The 23,798-nt window shown below is 48.0% G+C and overlaps 1 protein-coding gene across 1 annotated transcript in view; it reads left to right on the forward strand.

Moving 5' to 3' along the window:
- Positions 1 to 23,798, forward strand: part of LOC147108433 (solute carrier family 46 member 2-like) — a 111,506-nt gene that overhangs the window by 55,203 nt on the left and 32,505 nt on the right. Inside the window, exon 3 of the mRNA XM_086005070.1 lies at positions 20,016 to 20,172. Coding sequence (XP_085861196.1) covers positions 20,016 to 20,172 — 157 coding nt within the window. The remainder of the gene's footprint in view (positions 1 to 20,015; positions 20,173 to 23,798) is intronic.

Here is a 23,798-nt window from a genome sequence, read left to right on the forward strand (position 1 = left end):
CCTCTCCTCCAATCACACCGCCCATAGACTCTCTGCTCCTCCAATCACACCACCCATAGAGTAGGGGGAGTGTTTGCTAGTGCTGTTGGGGAGGGTTTGAACTAAAGTGGCAGGGGGTTGGGAAGCTGAGCAGGGAGACAGAGGAAAGGGTAACAAGGAAAAAAGCAAAAGACAGGAAGGAGAAAAACAAAATTAGATGGTAAAGAACTCAATGTTTTAAATCAAACATGGTCACAGTAAATAATGATTCATGTAGGTCTGAGAGCGTTAAAAAAAGAAAGTGAGGTCGGGTAGCATTGCTGGTTAAAGAGGGGATTAACACAATTGAAAGGAAGGATATTAACTCTGATGATGCGGAATCTGTATGGGTAGAACTGAGAAATATCAAGGGGCAGAAAACGTTAGTGGGAGTGGTATATCGACCTCCAAACAGTAATACGGAGGTTGGGGATGGCATTAAACGGGAAATTAGAGACATGTGCAATAAGGGCACAGCAGTCATCATGGATGACTTTAATTTACATATAGATTGGGCTAACCAAATTAGTAAAAATACTGTGGAGGAGGAATACCTAGAATGTTTATGGGATGGTTTTCTGGAACAATATGTCGAGGAACCAACCAGAGATCAGGCCATCTTAGACTGGGTATTATGTAATGAGAGAAGATTAATTAGCAATCTTGTACGAGGCTTCTTGGGTCAGAGCGATCATAATATGATAGAATTCTTCATTAGGATGGAGAATGAAGTAGTTGACTCGGAGACTAGGGTCCTGAATTTAAATAAAGGAAACTACGATGGTATGAGGTGCGAATTGGGTAGGATTGATTGGGGAATGTCACTCAAAGGGTTGACGGTGGATAGACAATTGCAAACATTCAAAGACCGCATGGATGAACTACAGAATTTCTTCATTCCAGTTTGGGATAAGAATAAAACAAAAAGAGTGACTCAACCGTGGCTAACAAGGGAAATTAGGGATAGCATAAGATCCAAGGAGAGGGCATATAAATTGGCCAGAAAAAGCAGTAACCCTGAGGATTGGGAGCAGTTTAGGAGTCAACAAAGGAGGACAAAGGGATTAATTAAGAAGGGGAAAATAGAATATGAAAGTAAGCTTCCAGGGAACATAAAAACTGACTGTAAAAGCTTTTATAGATATGTGAAGAGAAAAAGATTAGTGAAATCAAGTGCAGGTCCCTTGCAGTCAGAAGCAGGGGAAGTTATAATGGGGAACAAAGAAATGGCTGACCAATTAAATGCATATTTTGGTTCTGTCTTCACAAAGGAGGACACAAATAACCTCCCAGAGATGTTGGAGAGCATAGGGTCTGATGAGAGGGAGGAACTGAAAAATCAGTATTTGTAGGGAAATGGTGTTGGGGAAATTGATGGGATTAAAGGCCGATAAATCCCCAGGGCCGGATAATCTACATCCTAGGGTACTTAAGGAAGTGGCCCTAGAAATAATAGATGCATTGCTGATCATCTTCCAAAATTCGCTGGAATCTGGAACTGTACCCATGGATTGGAGGGTAGCTAATGTTACCCCACTATTCAAAAAGGGTGGTAGAGAGAAAGCAGGGAATTACAGACCGGTAAGCCTGACATCGGTAGTGGGGAAAATGCTAGAGTCCATTATAAAGGATGTAATAGCTGAGCACTTGGAAAACAGTGACAGGATCAGACAAAGTCCACATGGATTTACAAAAGGTAAATCGTGCTTGACTAATCTACTGGAATTTTTTGAGGATGTAACTGGGAAAATAGATAAGGGAGAACCAGTAGATGTGGTGTATTTGGATTTTCAAAAGGCTTTCGATAAGGTCCCGCATAAGAGATTAGCATGTAAAGTTAAGGCACATGGGATTGGGGGCAAGGTATTGACTTGGATAGAGAACTGGTTGGCGGACAGAAAGCAGAGAGTAGGAATTAATGGGTCGTTTTCCGAGTGGCAGGCAGTGACTAGTGGGGAACCGCAGGGATCGGTCCTTGGACCCCAGCTATTCACAATATACATTAATGATCTAGATAAGGGAACTAGATGTAATATCTCCAAGTTTGCAAACGACGCAAAGCTGGGTGGGCGTGTGTGCTGCGAGGAGGATACCGAGAAACTCCAGGATGATTTGGACAGGTTGGGTGATTGGGCAGAAGCGTGGCAGATGCAATATAACGTGGATAAATGCGAGGTTATCCACTTTGGTGTCAAAAACAGAAAGGCAGACTATTATCTGAATGGCAATAGATTGGGAGAAGGGGAAGTGCAACGAGACCTGGGTGTCCTTGTGCACCAGTCGCTGAAGGTAAGCATGCAGGTGCAGCAGTCGATAAAGAAGGCAAATAGTATGTTGGCCTTCATAGCAAAAGGGTTTGAGTACAGGAGCAAGGATATCCTGCTGCAGTTGTACAGGGCCTTGGTGAGACCACACCTTGAGTACTGTGTGCAGTTTTGGTCACCTTATCTGAGGAAGGATGTTCTTGCCATGGAAGGAGTTCAGCGAAGATTCACAAGGCTGATCCCTGGGATGGCAGGAATGACGTATGAGGAGAGATTGGGTCAATTGGGCTTATACTCACTGGAGTTTAGAAGAATGAGAGGGGATCTCATCGAAACTTATAAAATTCTGACAGGTCTGGACAAACTAGATGCAGGTAGAATGTTCCCGATGGTCGGAGAGTCCAGAACCAGGGGTCATAGTCTAAGGATAAGGGGTAAGCCATTTAGGACAGAGATGAGGAAGAATTTCTTCACCCAGAGAGTGGTGAACCTGTGGAATTCTCTACCACAGAGGGCGGTGGAGGCCAAGTCTTTAAATATATTCAAGAAGGAGTTAGACATATTTCTTAGAGCTAAAGGTATCAAGGGATATGGCGAGAAGGCAGGTACGGGGTACTGAATTTGGATCATCAGCCATGATCTCATCGAATGGCGGAGCAGGCTCGAGGGGCCGAATGGCCTACTCCTGCTCCTATCTTCTATGTTTCTATGTTTCTCCCCTCCTCCAATCACACCGCCCATAGACTCTCCCCTCCTCCAATCACACCGCCCATAGACTCTCCCCTCCTCCAATCACACCGCCCATAGACTCTCCTCTCCTCCAATCACACCACCCATAGACTCTCCCCTCCTCCAATCACACCGCCCATAAACTCTCCCCTCCTCCAATCACTTCGCCCATAGACTCTCCCCTCCTCCAATCACACCGCCGATAGACTCTCCCCTCCTCCAATCACACCGCCCATAGACTCTCCCCTCCTCCAATCACACCGACCGTACAGGGTACAGCTATACCATGCACTCACTGGCTCACAGAATGTAACCATCCACAGGGCCATTTGTCCTCACATTGCCCCTCAAATCGGGGTAACCCTCTCCCAGCCCTGACCCTGCCAAAGGTCATGGGGTCAACTCATCTGCATACCTCTGCCATTGGGACTCTTTGAGGTCTGAATCATGAGGAGTGACTGGAGACACGTGAGTGTTTCAGCTCAGATAGGAAAGAAATACTTGCATTTATATAACGCCTTTCACGGCCTCTGGACATCCCAAATTTGATTGAGATGTTTAGGATTTTGAAAGAAATTGATAGGTTAGATAGGGAAACAATTTCTGCTGGTGGGGGAGTCTAGGACAAGGTGATATAATCTTAAAATCAGAGCCAGGCCATTCAGGAGAGAAGTTAGGAAACACTTCACACAAAGGGTGGTAGAAGTGTGGAACTCTCCCACAAAAAGCAGTAGATGCCAGCTGAATTAATAATTCTAAACCTGAGATCGATAGATTTTTGCTAGTCAAGGGTATTAAGTGATATGGAGTTAAGGCAGGTGGATGGAGTTAGGATACAGATCAGCCACAGTCTCCTTGAATGGCTCGAGAGGCTGAATGTCTTACTTCCTGTTTCTATGAAAGAAAGACTTAACATAGTAACATAGAAGATAGGAGCAGGAGTAGGCCATTCGGCCCCTCGAGCCTGCTCCGCCATTCAGTGTGATTATGGCTGATCAACCAAATTCAGTACCCGGTCCCTGCTTTCTCCCCATACCCTTTGATCCCTTTAGCTTAAGAAATATGTCCAACTCCTTCTTGAATATATTTAATGAATTGGCCTCGACTGCCTTCTGTGGTAGAGAATTCCACAAGTTCACCACTCTCTGGGTGAAGAAATTCCTTCTCATTTCTGTCCTAAATGGCTTACCCCTTATCCTTAGACTGTGACCCCTGGTTCTGGACTCCCCGACAATCAGAAACATCCTTTCTGCATTTAGTCTGTCCAGTCCTGTCAGAATTTTATAAGTTTCAATGAGATCCCCTCTCATTCTTCTAAACTCCAGCGAGTACAAGCCCAATCGACCCAATCTCTCCTTGTACATCATTCCTGCCATCCCAGGTATCAGCCTGGTGAACCTTCGCTGAACTCCTTCCATGGCAAGAACATCCATGGTTTTATGAAGGGGAAGTCATGTTTGACAAATTTGCTGGAGTTCTTTGAGGAAGTAACATATAGGGTGGATAAAGGGGAACCAGTGGACGTAGTGTATTTAGACTTCCAAAAGGCATTTGACAAGGTGCCACACAAAAGATTATTGCTTAAGATAAAAAATCACGGGATTGGGGGTAATATTCTGGCATGGATAGAGGATTGGCTATCTAACAGAAGGCAGAGAGTTGGGATAAATGGTTCACTCTCAGACTGGCAATCAGTAACTAGTGGTGTTCCGCAGGGGTCAGTCAGTGCTGGGTCCCCAACTCTTTACAATCTATATTAACGATTTGGAGGAGGGGACCGAGTGTAACATATCAAAGTTTGCAGATGATACTAAGATGGGAGGGAAAGTAGTGAGTGAGGAGGACATAAAAAACCTGCAAGGGGACATCGACAGGCTAAGTAAGTGGACAGAGATTTGGCAGATGGAATACAATACTGGAAAGTGTGAGGTTATGCACTTTGGCAGGAAAAATCGTTGAGCAAGTTATTATCTTAATGGCAAGAAACTGGAAAGTACTGAAGTACAAAGGGATCTGGGGGTCCTGGTGCACGAAACTCAAAAGGTTAGTATGCAGGTGCAGCAAGTGATTAAGAAGGCCAATGGAATGTTGGCTTTCATTGCTAGGGGGATAGAATATAAAAATAGGGAGGTATTGCTTCAGTTGTACAAGGTATTGGTGAGACCGCACCTGGAATACTGCGTACAGTTTTGGTGTCCATACTTAAGAAAGGACATACTTGCTCTCGAGTCAGTACAAAGAAGGTTCACTCGGTTAATCCCGGGGATGAGGGGATGGACATATGAGGAGAGGTTGAGTAGATTGGGACTCTACTCATTGGAGTTCAGAAGAATGAGAGGCGATCTTATTGAAACATATAAGATTGTGAAGGGGTTGCATCGGGTGGATGTGGGGAAGATGTTCCCGATGATGGGTGAAACTGGAACTAGGGGGCATAGTCTTAGAATAAGGGGCTGCTCTTTCAAAACTGAGATGAGGAGGAACTACTTCACTCAGAGGGTGGTAGGTCCATGGAATATGCTGCACCAAAAAGCTGTAGAAGCTACATCATTACATAAATTTAAAACAGAAATAGACATTTTCCTAGAAGTAAAGGGAATTAAGGGTTACGGGGAGCGGGCAGGAATTTGGACATGAGTCTAGGTTCGGATCGGTCATGGTCCTGTGGGTAGCGGAGCAGGCCCAGGGGCCATGTAGCCTGATCCTGCTCCTATTTCATGTGTCTAATTCTGTTAGATTCAGGAGATGGTTCTGTGATAGTGGATTGGCGGTTAGGATCAGATCAGCCATGATCTTATTGAATGGCGGAGCAGGCTCGAGGGGCCAATTGGCCTACTCCTGCTCCTATTTCTTATGTTTATGTTCTTATCCTTCCTCAGATAAGGCGACAAAAACTGCACACAATACTCAAGGTGTGGTCTCACCAAGGCCCTGTACAACTGCAGCCAGACATCCTTGTTCCTGTACTCAAACCCTCTCGCTATGAAGGCCAACATGCCATTTGCCTTCTTAACCGCCTGCTGCACCTGCATGCTTACCTTCAGCGACTGGTGCACAAGGACACTCAGGTCTCGTTGCACTTCCCCTTCTCCCAATCTATTGCCATTCAGATAATAATCTGCCTTCCTGTTTTTGCCACCAAAGTGGACAACCTCGCATTTATCCACGTTATATTGCATCTGCCATGCTTCTGCCCAATTAGCCAACCTGTCCAAATCATCCTGGAGTTTCTCGGCATCCTCCTCACAGCACACACGCCCACCCAGCTTTGTGTCATCTGCAAATTTGGAGATTGTACATCTAGTTCTCTTGTCTAGATCATTAATATATATTGTGAATAGCGGGGGCCCACGGACCGATCCCTGCGGTGCCCCACTAGTCACTGCTTGCCACTCGTAAAAAGACCCGTTTATTCCCACTCTTTGCTTTCTGTCTGCCAACCAGTTCTCTATCCAAGTCAATACCTTGTCCCCAATTCCATGTGCCTTAATTTTACATGCTAATCTCTTATGCGGGACCTTATCAAAAGCCTTCTGAAAGTCCAAATACACCACATCCACTGGTTCTCCCTTAACTATTTTATCAGTTACATCCTCAAAAAATTCCAGTAGATTAGTCAAGCACGATTTACCTTTTGTAAATCCATGTTGACTTTGTCTGATCCTGTCACTGTTTTCCAAGTGCTCAGCTATTACATCTTTTATAATGGACTCTAGCATTTTCCCCACTACCGATGTCAGGCTTACCGGTCTGTAATTCCCTGTTTTCCCTCTACCACCTTTTTTGAATAGTGGGGTAACATTAGCTACCCTCCAATCCATGGATACTGTTCCAGATTCCATCGAATGCTGGAAGATGATCAGCAAATCATCAACTATTTCTAGGGCCACTTCCTTAAGTACCCTAGGATGTAGATTATCAGGCCCTGGGGATTTATCGGCCTTCAATCCCATCAATTTCCCTAACACCATTTCCCTACAAATACTGATTTCTTTCAGTTCCTCCCTTTCATCAGACCCTATGTTCCCCGACATTTCTGGGAGGATATTTGTGTCCTCCTTTGTGAAGACAGAACCAAAATATGTATTTAATTGGTCTGCCATTTCTTTGTTCCCCATTATAAATTCCCCTGATTCTGACTGCAAGGGACCTACGTTTGACTTCACCAATCTTTTTCTCTTCACATATCTATAAAAGCTTTTACAGTCAGTTTTTATGTTCCATGGAAGTTTACTCTCATATTCTATTTTCCCTTTCTTAATTAATCCCTTTGTCCTCCTTTGTTGAATCCTAAACTGCTCCCAATCCTCAGGTTTACTGCTTTTTCTGGCCAATTTATATGTCCTCTCCTTGGCTCTTATGCTATCCCTAATTTCCCTCGTTAGCCACGGTTGAGTCACCTTTTTTGTTTTGTTTTTATGCCAAACTGGGATGAACAAATTCTGTAGTTCATCCATGCGGTCTTTGAATGTTTGCCATTGCCTATCCACCGTCAACCCTTTGAGTGACATTCCCCAATCAATCCTACACAACTCGCGCCTCAGACCATCGTAGTTTCCTTTATTTAAATTTAGGACCCTAGTCTCTGAGTCGACTACTTCATTCTCCATCTTAATGAAGAATTCGATCATATTATGATCGCTCCGACCCAAGGGGCCTCGTACAACAAGATTGCTAATTAATCCTTTCTCATTACATAATACCCAGTCTAAGATGGCCTGATCTCTGGTTGGTTCCTCGACATATTGGTTCAGGAAACCATCCCGTAAACACTCCAGGAATTCCTCCTCCACAGTATTGTTACTAATTTGGTTAGCCCAATCTATATGTAGATTAAAGTCACCCATGATGACTGCTATGACCTTATTGCACGCTTCTCTAATTTCCCTTTTAATGCCGTCCCCAACCTCCGCATTACTGTTTGGGGGTCTATACACCACTCCCACTAACGTTTTCTGCCCCTTGGTATTTCTCAGTTCTACCCATAAAGATTCCACATCATCAGAGCTAATATCCTTCTTTACAATTGTGTTAATCCCTTCTTTAACCAGCAATGCTACCCCACCTCCCTTTCCTTTTTGCCTATCTTTCCTGAATATTGAATACCCCTGGATGTTGAGTTCCCAGCCTTGGCCACCCTGGAGCCATGTTTCCGTAATCCCAATCAAATCATATTCGTTTACCTCTATTTGCGCAGCTAATTCATCCACCTTATTACGAATGCTCCTCGCATTAAGACACAGAGGCCTAGAAATTGGGTTAGTAGCGCCGGCGCTGAGCACCTAAAGAGACCTAGAATTGGGGCGAAGCCCTATGTTGGTGCGGACGCTATGAAGATAGCGCCAACTCAGATATTGATTATACATTTAGCGCCTGCGCAAAGTGTTTGCGCGCGCCCGCGAGCGCAAACGGCTCATGACGTCATTTCAGTGTGCAACGCCTTTTAGGAGCGCCTGAGCGCATATTGGGTGGCGCCTGGAGCCTTAGCGCCCAGCGCTATTAGTGACAGTTCGAGGGAGGGCTAACAGGCCCTTCTCGGAGTAGGGGGGCGCTATTTAAAGGGGACAGCTCTGGTGCAGAATCTTCTGCCACTTGGACTGCTCATTGCGACCACTGCTACAAAGAGTTGGCGAGCTAATGTGGAGCGGAGTTCTGGGAATTAAGCTTTACAGTACTTGGGACCTTCAACCCTGTCCGAAGCACTTGCAGCGGTACACCTAAAAGCCTTTTGACCAACTGGCATCGGAATGGGAGCTTATTTGGAGGGCCATGGCCTCATCGCCCAACACTGTGAAGGGGCAGAGAGACGGCGGGAGAGAGGGCCGGGATTGGCCAGAAGGAGGAGGGGCAATGGAGGTCGGCCAATCCGACGGGATGCTGCGAAGGTCTTCAGGCAGCAGGTGACAAGCCTTGACATGTCGGAGGAGCAGTGTTTGGAAAGGCTCCGAATCTGGAGGGACATTGTTACTGATCTGTGCCACCTGCTTGGTCAGGATCTGCAGCCGCGTGAACGTTGCAGAACCTCTCTGTCCGTGATGGCTAAACTGACTGATGGCCTCCATTTTTATGCCAACGGATCCTTTCAGTCAGCCATTGGGGACAATGCGACTGCCACTCAGGCTGCAGTCCACTGTTGCATCCGGCAAGTGACAGATGCCCTTTATAGGCGAACGCGTCAATTCATAACCTTCCCTCGAACCCTGCACAAGCAGGTGGAGGAGGAGGAGGAGGAGTATGAGGAGGAGGAGGAGGAGGAGGAGAAAGAGCAGGCGGAGGAGGAGGAGGAGGAGGAGGAAGATGGAAGGGCTGCTGAAAGTGGAAGGTCCATACATCAGAGGCTCCTGTGGACTCCTGTCGACACCCCTGTGGCGGAATGATGAGAGTCTTAACTCATGCGCACTTTGGATGTTTGAGGGCCTCTGAATGTAGTCACATGCACCATGCCACATTGAAACTTCTGTTTATTGGCACAAAAGTCTTTCATTACAGCTAAACTGTTGTGTATGTAACCTGTACCACCTTAAGAGACTACCTTAAGAGATGGACTACTTTCTCTTGGCTACTGTATATTGTAGTACCGGTGGTGACCACACCGGTATATAAACTCTGTGTAGTAATTTGCTAAGCAGTTCAGCCCTGACCTTCGATTAGTAAAGACCTGTTTTAGTTATTCTTGTTGTCTGTGTCCAGTGATTTATATTAAGCATATCTGGAACACACAGACTTAACAGTGGCGACGAGTCCGATCTTACCCTGCGGCAGTTTGCATCCAAGGCAGCTTCGTCCCCAGAACGGGCGTCGAAAAGAAGCATCCGCCCTCATCATCCTGCTGAGCACCGCATTCGAACGGGAGGCATCGAGAACCCGGGGAAATTATTGACCACGAAGTCCTCCATCAGCGACAGGCAGTGATCATCCTTCTACCACGGTGGTGGGTAAGCCGATCTAGCGACACGGGCAGAAAGTCGGCCGCGTTGTCAGTGGAGAAGGAGAGGGAAACCGGAGGAAAAAGGGCGGAGAACTCGACCGCAGCCGGTGAAAAGGGCCGGGCTGCAATCGGGGCCGAGAGGCGCAGCGACAAGGGCAGCGTTAAGGCCACGAGAACCGCGGAGAACTTGACCGCAGCCGATGTAAAGGGCCGGGCTGCAATCGGGGCTGAGAGGCGCAGCAACGAGGGAAGCGTTGATGCCCACGAGAACCGCGGGGGAGCAAAAGCAGCGTCGGGGAAAATAAGAACCGCTGGGAGGCGAGAACGGCAACAGCGCGGTCATCGCCATTGTAGCCAGCGGGGGAAGAAGACAAGCGCGGGAAGCCGCCATTGTAGTCGGCGGGGGGAAGAAGACAAGCGTGGGAAAAGCCGCCAAGCGCGGGAAGCCGCCATTTTAGTAGGCGGGAGAAGAAGACAAGCGCGGGAAGCCGCCATTTTGGGAAAATAAAATAGTTAAAGAAAATCTCAAGGATGCCTAAACACGGTAACATCACTGCTTTTGATAGTGATGTTGAAGATTGGACCACGTATGTAGAACGCATTGGAGTTTATTGTACAGCAAATGAAGTACCAGATGATAAGAAAGCAATAACATTATTAAACTCAATGGGGGCGAAGACGTACGGGTTATTGAAGCATCTGATAACACCAGATAAACCGGCGGATCAGACTTTCGCGAAAATTGTTACGATCCTGCAAGAACATTTAAACCCCACGCCGCTGATGATAGCGGAACGATTTAAATTTTACAACAGAACGCAGCTGAAAGAGGAAAGCAACGCTGAATTCTTAATTGAACTGCGTAAGCTATCAAAGTACTGTCAGTTTGGTACAGGACTAGCAGATGCTCTGAGAGATAAATTCGTGCGTGGATTATTAAAAGAAGGAACACAAAAGCGTCTGCTAGAAGAAAAGGACCTTACGCTTGAGAAAGCTGTCACCATTGCAGCATCGCACGAGGCCGCAGCAAGAGGCACCGCGGAAATGCAACTAAGGTCATCGGAACTCAGCACCAATCAAATGGCATTGGGTGCAGTAAAGTGTTATCGTTGTGGAAGGACAACGCACGATCAGAATCAGTGCTGGTTCAAAAATCAGGAATGCAGAAAATGTGGCAAGCTCGGTCACATAGCTAAAGTATGCCGGTCAGGTAAGAAGACCAGCAGCAAAAAGTCACCACAGGGAAAGTGCAAAAAGGTACACAAGGTGACAGAGAACAGTTCGGATGAACAGAAGATGGATTCAGACTCCAGCAGTAAGGAACTGGGTTGTCTAAGAATACATAATGTGGGTAACACAGCAGACCACCAAACTATCTGGGTCACACTTCAGATAGCAGGAGTCCAAGTGAAGATGGAATTGGACACTGGATCGGCATTGACGGTCATGAATAAGCAAGATTACAAAAGGTTATTTCCACACATTCCCTTAAGGGATACGGAGATTGTTTTGAAAACATACACGGGGCAAAGAGTATACCCCATTGGAAAGATAAAGGTAAAGGTGGTCCACAAGGATAAAGAAAGCCGAGGAATGGACTTATATGTGTTACCTGAGGGAGGTCCACCATTACTGGGACGGGAATGGATCAGGAGAATAAATATGGACTGGCATTCCTTAAAAGCACTAACTGTAGATTCCGGCAAAAAGGAAGATGTCAAACCTAAACGATTATCCAGAATATTGGACGATGCTAAAGAAGTGTTCCAACAGGGACTGGGAACACTGAGAGGAATTACAGCAAACATCAAGGTTGAAGAACATGCAAATCCGAAATTTTTCAAAGCCAGACCGGTACCTTATGCGATACGACCTGCTGTGGAAGCTGAGCTGGAAGGACTAGAACGGTCTGGAGTACTGTCAAAGGTGGACTGGAGTGAATGGGCCACGCCCATTGTTCCCGTCATGAAGCGTTCATCGAGTAACAAACCGGGGGAACCGGGGAAGGTTCGCATCTGTGGCGATTTCAAGATCACTGTTAATCCGGTGCTTCACACGGTGCAATATCCGCTTCCACGGATTGAGGATATCTTTGCTTCGTTGGCTGGCGGGAAACACTTCACCAAGATAGACCTGGCGCAGGCGTATTTACAGATGGAAGTTGATGAAGCGTCACACCAGTATCTCACAATCAACACGCATAAGGGCTTATATCGGTATAATAGACTGGTTTTTGGAGTGGCATCGGCTCCAGCGATTTGGCAAAGGGCCATGGAGCAGGTATTACAGGGAATTCCAGGCACACAATGTTACCTGGACGACATTCTGATTACAGGAAATGATGATGAGGAACACCTTGCAAATTTGGAACAAGTGCTCAACAGATTGAAAGAATATGGACTTCGAGTTAATCACCAGAAATGTGAGTTCTTTCAGAAGCAAATCTCGTACTGTGGTCACGTCATTGACCAGGAGGGGCTTCACAAGTCACCTGACAAGATCGAAGCAGTTGTGAAGGCTCCCGCTCCGGAGAATGTATCCCAGTTGAGGTCGTTCCTAGGGTTGATTAACTATTACCATAAGTTTCTGCCAAATTTATCCACGGTGCTACACCCGCTGAACGCTCTTTTGCAGAAGGGAGTGCCATGGAAGTGGAGCGAGGACTGTAAGCGGGCCTTTCACAAAGGCAAGGCATTGATCACCTCTAAGGAAGTGTTGGCTCACTTTAACCCAACGCTGCCTATTCGGTTAGCTTGTGCTGCTTCTCCATATGGTATTGGGGCAGTGCTCTCACATAAGTTGCCAAATGGCTTGGAAAGACCAGTCGCATTCGCATCCAGATCATTGACCTCCGCTGAGCGCAACTATGCTCAGATAGATAGGGAGGCTCTCAGCCTTGTGTGGGGAGTAAAAAAATTTAATCATTACCTGCAAGGGCAAAAGTTTACGCTGCTGACAGACCACCAGCCGTTGGTTTCCATTTTTAACCCTAAGAAGGGTGTTTCGGTGATGACAGCGCAGAGGCTCCAGAGATGGTCCCTTTTCCTAGGGGCACATCAATATCAGATCGAATTCAAAGGTACAAAGCAACATGGTAATGCTGATGGGCTGTCGCGCCTGCCACTACCTACAGCGGAAGAGGCACCGACAGTTGACCCTGTTGAGCTATTTCACTCGACCATCATCGAATGTTTACCTGTCACCAATGCAAGTATTGAGAGAGAAACCAGGAACGACCTGACACTGTCTCGGGTCTACGAATTGACAGTGAAAGGATGGCCAGCTCATGGTGAACCACTGTTACCGGCATTCTCAGCCAGACGAGAACAGCTGTCCGTCTGTCAAGGAACATTGATGTATGGAACACGGGTGATTATTCCTCCTAAATTAAGGGAGAGAGTTCTAAAGGAATTGCATGAAGGTCATCTGGGGGGAGTCAAGATGAAAAGCCTTGCTAGGGCTTATGTGCGGTGGCCAGGCATCGACCAACAAATAGAGGATCTGACTAAAAGCTGCTCGGTGCCAAAAGGTTCAAAATGCACCTCCAATTGCACCGCTGCATCCATGGGAATGGCCTTCAACCCCATGGCAACGTGTACATATTGACTTCGCAGGTCCATTCATGGACTCCATGTTTTTAATTGCGGTAGATGCACATTCTAAATGGCCAGAAGTGATTAAGATGGCGACCACTACCTCGGAAAAGACGATCGCAGTGCTAAGAACGATATTCGCAAGAAATGGATTGCCAGAACAAATATGTTCAGACAACATGTCAGATGAATTCCAGAAATTCATGAAGAAGAATGGGATGAAACATTATACCTCTGCCCCATATCATCCGGCTACAAATGGGTTGGCCGAGAGATTTGTACAAATGTTCAAAAAGGCGATAAAGGCCATGAGCGAAGACCAGATTCCACTACAACACAAGGTGGACAATTTCCTAATGGCATATCGAAACGCCACTCATGCAGTGACAAATCAAAGCCCTGCCATGATGTTCTATAACAGGAGGTTGCGGTCCAGGTTGGACTTGTTAAAACCAAATGTGCGGAGGGAAGTAGAAAACAAACAGTTCCAGCATATAAATAACAAGACCACTCGGAGTTTCGAAATAGGACAACCAGTGTTAGCCCGGGACTATAAGAATGAGAAATGGCAATCTGGAAAAATTCGTGCCAGACAAGGACCCCTGATGTACACGGTAGATATTGGTGAAAACGTAATACGACGTCATGCTGACCAACTTGTAGAATCGAGAACAAGGGTCGAACCCATGACTACGACAGAGACACCAGTGGAAGAAGTTAGTGAACCTGAAGCATCTACCTCAGACGCCAATGTATCTGATGATGTCCAATCCATAAGAGATCAACTAGATGAGTCACCCCAGCAACGAGAACCAGAGACCCCTGAAAGGCGTTATCCAACTCGGATCAGGAGGCCTCCTCAGAGACTGAATCTTTGAACAGATTTGCATGAAGTTGTATATATGTTATCCGCCTCCTCAGAGACTGAATCTTTGAACAGATTTGCATGAAGTTGTATATATGTTATCCATGTTATGTTTAAATTGGGATGTATACTGTTAAGCTAAAAAGGGAGGAATTGTTGTGTATGTAACCTGTACCACCTTAAGAGACTACCTTAAGAGATGGACTACTTTCTCTTGGCTACTGTATATTGTAGTACCGGTGGTGACCACACCGGTATATAAACTCTGTGTAGTAATTTGCTAAGCAGTTCAGCCCTGACCTTCGATTAGTAAAGACCTGTTTTAGTTATTCTTGTTGTCTGTGTCCAGTGATTTATATTAAGCATATCTGGAACACACAGACTCAACATAAACAACGTCATGTCAGCAGAAACCATAAGTTTAAAAAAAAATGTGAACTGTTCGGCAAAGCCGCAAATCTCAACCAACCTTCTGCAAATATCACAGCAGGTGAGGGTGTCCTTGAATTTGGACAAACAAACGTCTCAGCACCTCCCTCTACAACTGGCCCCTTGAGGGAGAACGACTTCTCTTTCGCGCCCGGCCCCTTCCCTCCCTGCTGCTCCTCCGTAATTGGACCCCAGTGGCGGGCTCAAGGCTGGGGGACGCCTCCTGACTGTTTGGAAGCGCAGAAGCCCCTGAGGGACGGCCTGGCCGACCTCTGGGCTTGGAGGGTGCGGACGCAGGGTGCTTGCTGTGACCATGGCTGGAAGCAGTGTGGCCTGCAGGTGGTGGCAGCTGCAATGCAGGCGTCCCAGCGCTGGCATGTGCAATGATCTCCTGCCGAGAGAGGACACCTGCACCATGGTCGGATGACACACTGGCTATCTGAGGGGAGCGGCTCGGCTCATCCGCCACAATCGCATGCTCCACTGATTCCTGGCCTTGTACGGGAGTGGAAGGGCCCGGGGTGATCCTGTCTAATGCAGAGAGGGTGGCTGCAGTGAGAGATCGCGTTGCGTCAATCTGGCTGCGGAGGAGCCCAGCAAGTGACTGCGTGGCAACAGTGAGGATCTGTGTGCCAGGTGCCAATGCTTCGGAGAAGGCCTGGACAGTTCTTCCCATAGCTTCGGACAAGCCAGGTGCCGACCGCTCCACTGCCTCGGACAAGCCCTGCACAGACCTTTCCAGGGATTGTCCGAAGCCCTGAACAGTCCTTTCCATAGCCGACTCAAAGCCGTGGACAGTGCTCTCCATTGTTGGGCCGAAGCCCTGTATAGTCCTGTCCATTGTTGCCCCGAAGCCCTGGATAGACCTGTCCATTGTTTCCCTGAACACCTGGAGAGTCCTCTCCATTGTTGCCCCAAAGTCCAACATACTCCTAGCCAATGAATCTATTGACTCAGGCATCTTCTCCACTGCAGCCATCAGCTCCGTGTGTCTGAGCCGGGCCTGTTTGCTCATCTCAGCCAGGCGACGGACCTCATCTGCACTCTGTGCAGCAGTCATAACGACCTGCCTTGCCCTGCGGGGAGACGGTGGCCGCACTTGCCTATCCCCCGTGCGTGGCTGCATGCCGCTTGGTCCGGCAACTGGTTCATCCTCAGACACCCCCCCTCCCCTCCAGGGGACTACTATCCCCAGTCTGTAGATGTGTCAGCTCCCTGGATTCTGCAACGGCTGGTCCGGATTCCTCCTGGTCCTCGCCTCCGGTGGCACTGGCACTGGCAGCTTCAGCGCGTTGAGCCCGAGTTGGTGCTGCTTCATCTGAAAGTGGGAGGTGGAAGAGTGGCTTTCGCAAAAGGACAGCTTTGCTGAAAGGCATGCCAGATTGCGGCAAGGCTCTGACATGGCTGCACACTGAGGATGCATGCTGGCGGGGGGACCAAGTGGAAGGCAACAGGTGAAAAAGCTGAGAGTCTTACCCTCGCTGTCGGTAATGGGGTCGGCAGATGCAGTGGTCACAGGACCAGACAGACGTCCTCCAAGTGTGCACTCTCTCCTCCAGATCTGTGAGAGTGACCACTTGTGGAGGTCCGCCACCGGTTCGACGCTGCTCCTTCCAAATCATCGCCAGCTTGGACTGCAGGGGAAATAAGGGGAAGTTCTGTAACATGATGCCTTGAGACCTCATCACATGCCCCCCATGGTGCAAGAGCCCTTACAGGAGGCCTTGAGACATCTGTCCATGTGTGTGGCCAGAAAGGGCCATGGGTGCTTGCTGACAGATGGCCATTGGGGCATCATGGCAACAGGGTGGCCAAAGTCAGCTGCAGATGCAGGGAAGCACAAGTTTGGTAAACCATCACTCACCCTAACGATCCGTGTGAGGTCGTTGAATTTCTTCCTGCACTGAACAGGGGTCCTGGTCGCCATGCTGCTGGAGTTGACCCTCACAGCAACCTCCCTCCAAGATCGTCGGTAAGCCTTCTGATTCGGCCTCTTGCCATTATCCGGATACAGGACCTCTCGACGGTGTTCAACTGCAGCCACCAAGTGGTCCAGGGCCTCAGTGCTGAAGCGCTCTGCTCTCTGTCTAACCTTCTCCATGATGAACAAGTTTGTACCGCCAGACAAGGGCGAGCGCTGAATCTGAGGCCTACAGGGCGTTGGGTGTTGAAGCTCAGACTGACTGACCCACCTCTTTAAGATCCGGCCGGTGCCTGGAGGTCTCGTGCTTTCCCGTAATTGAGTTCACCTGCGCTGCGCCCGTCCGTGTCGATATTGAGTAGCGCCTGACCTTTTGCGCCTTAAGAGCACCATGCAACGGCTGATTTAGCGCCTCAATCCCCTTTGGGGGCGATGCAACCCAATATCGTGCCAGGCGGCGATAAGTTTCGTCTGGCTATAAACTTTGCGCATCGCCAGTTCTAACGCCTCAAGCGGGACTATACCTAATTTCTAGGCCAAAGCCTACAGGCTTGTTTTTTTAACGCTCTTACACCTATTAGAATTATTATTTACTGTGGCCATGTTTGATTTAAACCGTTGATTTCTCTGACTGCCACTTTTGTTTTTCTCCTTCCTATCTTTTGCTTTTATCCTTGTTTCCCTTTCCTCTATCCCCTTGCTCAGGTTCCCAACCCCCTGCCATTTTAGTTTAAACCCTCCCCCAGAGCACTAGCAAACACTGCCCCTAGGACATCAGTTCCAGCCCTGCCCAGGTGCAGACCGTCCGGTTTGAACTGGTCCCACCTCCCCCAGAACTGGTTCCAATGTCCCAGGAACTTGAATCCCTCCCCCTGGCACCATTCCTCTAGCCACGTATTCAGCTGAAATATCCTTCTGTTTCTACTCTGACTAGCACGTGGCACTGGTAGCAATCCTGAGATTACTACCTTTGAGGTCCTATTTTTTAATTTACCTCCTAACTCCCTATATTCCGCTTTTAGAACCTCATCCCACTTGCATTTCTACAGCACCTTTCACAACCTCAGGATGTCCCAAAGCGCTTTACAGCCAATTAAGTACTCTTTTTGAAGTGTGGTCACTGTTGCAATGTAGGAAACGCGGCAGCCAATTTGCGCACAATAAGCTCCCACCAGCAGCAATGTGACAATGACCAGAGAATCTGTTTTAGTGACGTTGGTTGAGGGGTAAATATTGGCCAGGACTCCGGGGAGACCTCCCCTGCTCTTCTTCAAAATAGTGCCGTTAGCTCTTTGAAATCCCCCTGAGAGAGCTGCAGTGTGATCGTACAGAGGAATGGAAGGGAACAGGAAAGGTATATCTGGAATATTACTTTAAATTAAATTGCAAAGGTAGGACAAGGGGTCAGAGGTTGAAACTAGAACCAGGTAATGTGTAGAAGTGCTTCACACCAGGAGTGACCTAAAGGGGGAGCAGGGGTGACGAAAACCCTGGAATGCTAAGCAATGATTGGATGCTGCACTGGAGGCACTGCTGGGATCTTTGCATATGAGTGAATTTAGATGGGCTGAATGGCCTCCCTCATTGGTAATACAGGATCGATTCCTCCACTTAGCTGGAGCCTGTGTGAAACCTGGGGCTTAGCTTAAACCCTCAAGCACTCTGATAAACATTCTGTTACCATTACAGGGTAGTTTAAGGCGGTTATAATGTTCAGACTGTGACACTGTGACTCCATGTATATACCAGCTCGAATCCATCCCAGACTACAGGTTCAAACTCTCCCCTCACGCAACTTGGAAGACCCTTATTGCTGGGCAGTGTGAATCTAACTGTGGTACGTCTGACCTGGGAACACTTGGCGCCGAGAGGGGTTACAAAGGGTCCCAATCACTGACACCCTCACCATGTGAAGCAGAAAAGAAGCTTAAAAATATAAACTAAAAAGAAAGACTTGCATTTCTACAGGGCCGTTCATGCCCTCCGGACGTCCCAAAGTGCTTCACAGCCAATGAAGTACTTTTGAAGTGTGGTCACTGTTGTAATGTGGGAAATGCAGCAGCCAATTTGTGAACAGCAAGCTCCCACTAACAGCAATGTGATGATGGCCAGATACATTTTTTTTGCGATGTTAGTTGAGGGATAAATATTGGTCAGGTAGAATTCCCTGCATTTCTTCGAAATAGTGTTGTGGATTTTTTACATCCACCTGAGAGGGCAGACGGGGCCTGGGTTTAACGTCTCATCCAAAAGACAGTACAGCGCTCCCTCAGCACTGCACTTTGTGTCAGCCTAGATTTTTGTACTTGAGTCTCTGGAGTGGGACTTGAACCCACAACCATTCATGACTCAGGTGAGAGAGTGTGCTGCCCACTGAGCCACAGCTGACTCCTAAACTAAATGTGGCAGCATCATAAGGAGGAAAAGGATCGCAAAGGCCAGAAATCTGAGATAAAGACGAAAAAAGCAGGAAAGCAAGTGAGTTAGTGACTGTGAAAGAGAAAAGGCTGGGTGGTGTTTGGATCGAGCCCCTTAATCAGGTGTCTGACGAATACTCTACATTAGCCTGTCACTTCTCTTCACCGACCTGCCCGGCATTTCAACTCTTCTGTTGATAGCATTTTGTTGCTGATTAAATAAGTCACTTCTGATTGGACAGTTCTTGGGCATGCTCAATGTCAGAATTCAATGCTGGCACATTAATCATTAACAACAACTACAACAACTTGCATTTAAACAGCACTTTAACATAGTAAAACATCACAAGGAGCTTCATCATAGCAAAATTTGACACCGAGCTAAAGAAGGAGACATTAGAACAGGTGGCTAAAAGCTAGTTGGAGGAGCGCAGAGATCTCGGGGGGTTGTGGGGCTGGAGGAGGTTACAGAGATAGGGAGGAGTGAGGCCATGGAGGGATTTGAAAACAAGGATGAGAATTTTGAAATCGAGGCATTGCTTAACCGGGAGCCAATGTAGGTCAGTGAGCCCAGGGGTGATGGGCGAACGGGACTTGGTGCGAGTTAGGATACGGGCAGCAGAGTTTTGGATGAGCTGAAGTTTATGGAGGATGGAAGGTGGGCAGCCGGCCAGGAGAGCATTGGAATAGTCAAGTCTGCGTGAACATAATCGACATTATGGTGCACTGGGACAATCTGGACGTGTGTGACTCCCGTTTGAGTCGATTAGTTCAGTTACTATCATGCAGAGCAGTGCTGTTAATCACCGTAGCTCCACAGCCCGTGTCTGAAGCCCATGATTTTCTCTCAGGTTCCATTTTTGCCTGGCTACAGTCAGCTGTAGCTCTAACAGACGTGATTTCCACCGTCGTGTTCAACAGTTTGTATGCTGCCTCGCTCCAGTGGTACAGCGGCTTCTCTCTGCTCCTGGCCGCAGCGGTTAGTTGGATCAGCACCGTACCAATCGTGTAAGTACATGTCTCGGTAACCTTGCTGCAGTCCGGGATCGCATCCACGAGTACTCATGCTGCGATCAACTTTGCTCCATTTTCCATCCTCCCCCTCACTTCTACTCTCTCACTGTCGTATCCTCATCTATTGCTCTTTGCTGCAAGCCTACATCCAACCAGACTTGCAATCCATCTATACATTCTCTCCTATCCCACGATTCCTTCTCTCAACCAACCTACTCTCTCCCACAGCACTCTATTCCACTACTATCAAGCCCAGGCCTGACAATGAGTATAGCAGGGATAGCTCCTTCACCACATAACATCACTCCTAAATCCACACCCCAGGTCATATAGAGTGCCCCATATAATCACACCGCCCATAGACTCTCCCCTCCTCCATTCACATTGCCAATAGACTACCCCTCCTCCAATCACACCGTCCATAGACTCTCCCCTCCTCCAATCACACTGTCCATAGACTCTCCCCTCCTCCAATCACACCGTCCATAGACTCTCCCCTCCTCCAATCTCACTGCCCATAAGCTGTCCCCTCCTCCAATCACAACGCCCATAGACTCTCCCCTCCTCCAATCACACTGCCCATATACTCTCCCCTTCTCCAATCACACTGCCCATAGACTCTCCCCTCCTCCAATCACACCACCCATAGACTCTCCTCTCCTGCAATCAAACCGCCCATAGACTATTCTCTCCTCCAATCACACCACCCATAGACTATCCTCTCCTCCAATCATATTGCCCATAGACTATTCTCCTACAATCACACCACCCATAGACTACCCCTCTTCCAATCACATTGCCAATAGACTATTCTCCTCCAATCACACTGCCCATAGAAAATCCTCTCCTCCAATCACACCACCCATAGTTATCCCCTCCACCAATCACACTACCCATAGACTATCCCCTCCTACAATCACACTGCCCATAGACTCTCCCCTCCTCCAATACAGATACTGGGCTATGGGGAGAGAGCGGGAAAATGAGATTAGTTTGGATTGATACAGAGTTATGGGAGAGAGCAGGGCAGTGGGATTAGTTTGGGATTGATACAGAACTATGGGAAGTGAGCGGGGCAGTGGGATTAGTTTGGGATTGATACAGGGATGTAGTGAGAGCGCAGGGCAGTGAGATTAGTTTGGGATTGATACAGGGCTGTGGGGAGAGAGGGGGCAGTGGGATTAGTTTTGGATTGATACAGGGCTATGGGGAGGGAGCGGGGCAGTGGGATTAATTTGGGATTGATGCAGGGATGTGGGGAGAGAGCGGGGCAGTGGGATTAGTTTGGGATTGATACAGGGCTATGAGGAGAGAGTGGGGTAGTGGGATTAGTTTGGATTGAAATAGGGCTATAGGGAGAGAGTGGGGCAGTGGGACTAGTTTGAGATTGATACAGGGCTATGGAAAGAGAGCAGGGCAGTGGGATAAATTTGGGATTGATACAGGGCTATGGGGAGAGAGTGGGGCAGTGGGATTAGTTTGGGATTGATACAGGGCTATGGGCAGAGAGCGGGGCAGTGGGACTAGTTTGAGATTGATACAGGGCTATGGGCAGAGAGCGGGGCAGTGGGATTAGTTTGGGATTGATATAGGGCTATGGGGAGAGAGTGGGGCAGTGGGATTAGTTTGGATTGATACAGGGCTATGGGGAGAGAGTGGGGCAGTGGGAATAGTTTGGATTGATACAGGGCTACGGGGAGAGAGCAGGGCAGTGGGATTATTTTGAGATTGTTACAGGGCTATGAGGAGAGAATGGGGTAGTGGGATTAGTTTGGATTGAAATAGGGCTACGGGGAGAGAGCAGGGCAGTGGGATTAGTTTGAGATTGTTACAGGGCTATGGGAAGAGAGCGGGGCAGTGGGATTTGATTTGATATTTGATTTGATTTGATCTCGTTGAAACGTATCAAATTCTGACAGGGCTAGACAGACTGGATGCAGGGAGGATGTTTCCCCTGGCTGGGGGGTCTAGAATGAGGGGTCACAGTCTCAGGATACGGGGTAGGACATTTAGGATTGAGATGAGGAGAAATTTCTTCACTCAGAGGGTGGTGAACCTGTGGAATTCTCTACCACAGAAGGCTGTGGAAGCTAAGTCACTGAATATATTTAAGAAGGAGACAGATAGATTTCTAGACACAAAAGGCATCAAGGGGTATGGGGAGCGAGCGGGAAGATGGTAGTGAGATAGAGGATCAACCATGATCATATTGAATGGCGGAGCAGGCTCGAAGGGCCGAATGGCCTACTCCTGCTCCTATTTTTCTAATTTCTACGAACTGGGGGAGGGAGAGAAAACACTAACTGGGGGAGGGAGAGAAAACACTAACTGGGGGGAGAGAGAGAGAAACAAACTGGGGAGAGAGAGAAACACAAACTAGGGGAGGGAGAGAGAGAAACACAAACTGGGGGGAGAGAGAGAGAAACACAAACTAGGGAGAGAGAGAAACACAAACTGGGGGAGGGAGAGAGAGAAACACAAACTGGGGGGAGAGAGAGAAACACAAGCTGGGGAGAGAGAGAGAAACAGAAACAGGGGAAGGAGAGAAAGAGAGAAACAGAAACTGGGGAGAGAGAGAAACACAAAGGCCTTGATTTTCAGTGTGCCGTGAGGCGGGCTTTTAGGCGTGCGGGGGGCTAAAATCCCGAATTCGGGGGTCCCGACACCGTCCCGCCCAAAACCCGCCTCCGCATAAGTTTCACAGGAGGCAAGTACCCACCACGCACTGGGACCCGCTGACCCGAGGCGGGAAGGGATTAGTGCCAATTAAATGCCTGTTGACAGGTAGTTAACAGGCAGTTTTTAGCCTAATCCCTATTTTGAGGGGTGTCGTGTGAGATTCTCGATGGCTCCAAACCACACCAGGTTAGAGCAGGCGGGCCGTCGGGTTGAAGGACTTGGAGGAGTCACGATGTCAGTGTTCAGGTGAGTGATGGGTGCATGAGTGCAAAGGTAAGTGTGTTTGGTGTGTCTAAAGTGTGTAAAGAAGTTTAAATTACCTGTACTTACCTAAACAGCCTTTCTTCCTCTAGGTTTCGGGAGTCCATCACTCAGCCGGCACTGAAAGCAAAATGGCTGCGAGCTGTCAAAAGTGACAGCCTTCAGCTTTCATTGCCAGTGAGAGTTCTAACTGAGTCTGTGGAGAAGGACTCAGGTTAGAAGTCAGACTGTCAGTGTTTGACAGCTTCAAACAGCTGTGAAACACTGATATTTCATCTGTCAAGACGTCTTGACAGATGAAATTTCAGTCTGTGATGTCACCTGTTGCCGGACGGCCCTTAATTGGCCTGCTGAGCCCGCTGGGCGGGCTCAACAAGGTCAACCAAGGGAAAATCGCGTGGATTGGCCGGAAGTCGATGTAGGCGGGACTAAAACCCGAAACAGATCAACGGAGGATGCAATCACAACTGCTCTACACTCGGCACTGAATCACCTAGATGGTAAGGAGACCTACATCAGAATGTTGTTTATAGACTACAGCTCAGCATTCAACACTATCGTCCCCAACAAGCTGGCCACCAAACTCCAAACTCTTGGCCTGAACACTTCCCTCTGCAACTGGACCCTTGACTTCCTAACAAACAGACCCCAGTCTGTCAAATTAGGTAACCACACCTCCC

Source organism: Somniosus microcephalus, chromosome 13 (genome assembly GCF_052327205.1).
Source record: "Somniosus microcephalus isolate GS21.2 chromosome 13, FLI_Smic_1.0, whole genome shotgun sequence".
In the NCBI taxonomy this organism is placed as follows: Eukaryota; Metazoa; Chordata; class Chondrichthyes; order Squaliformes; family Somniosidae; genus Somniosus; species Somniosus microcephalus.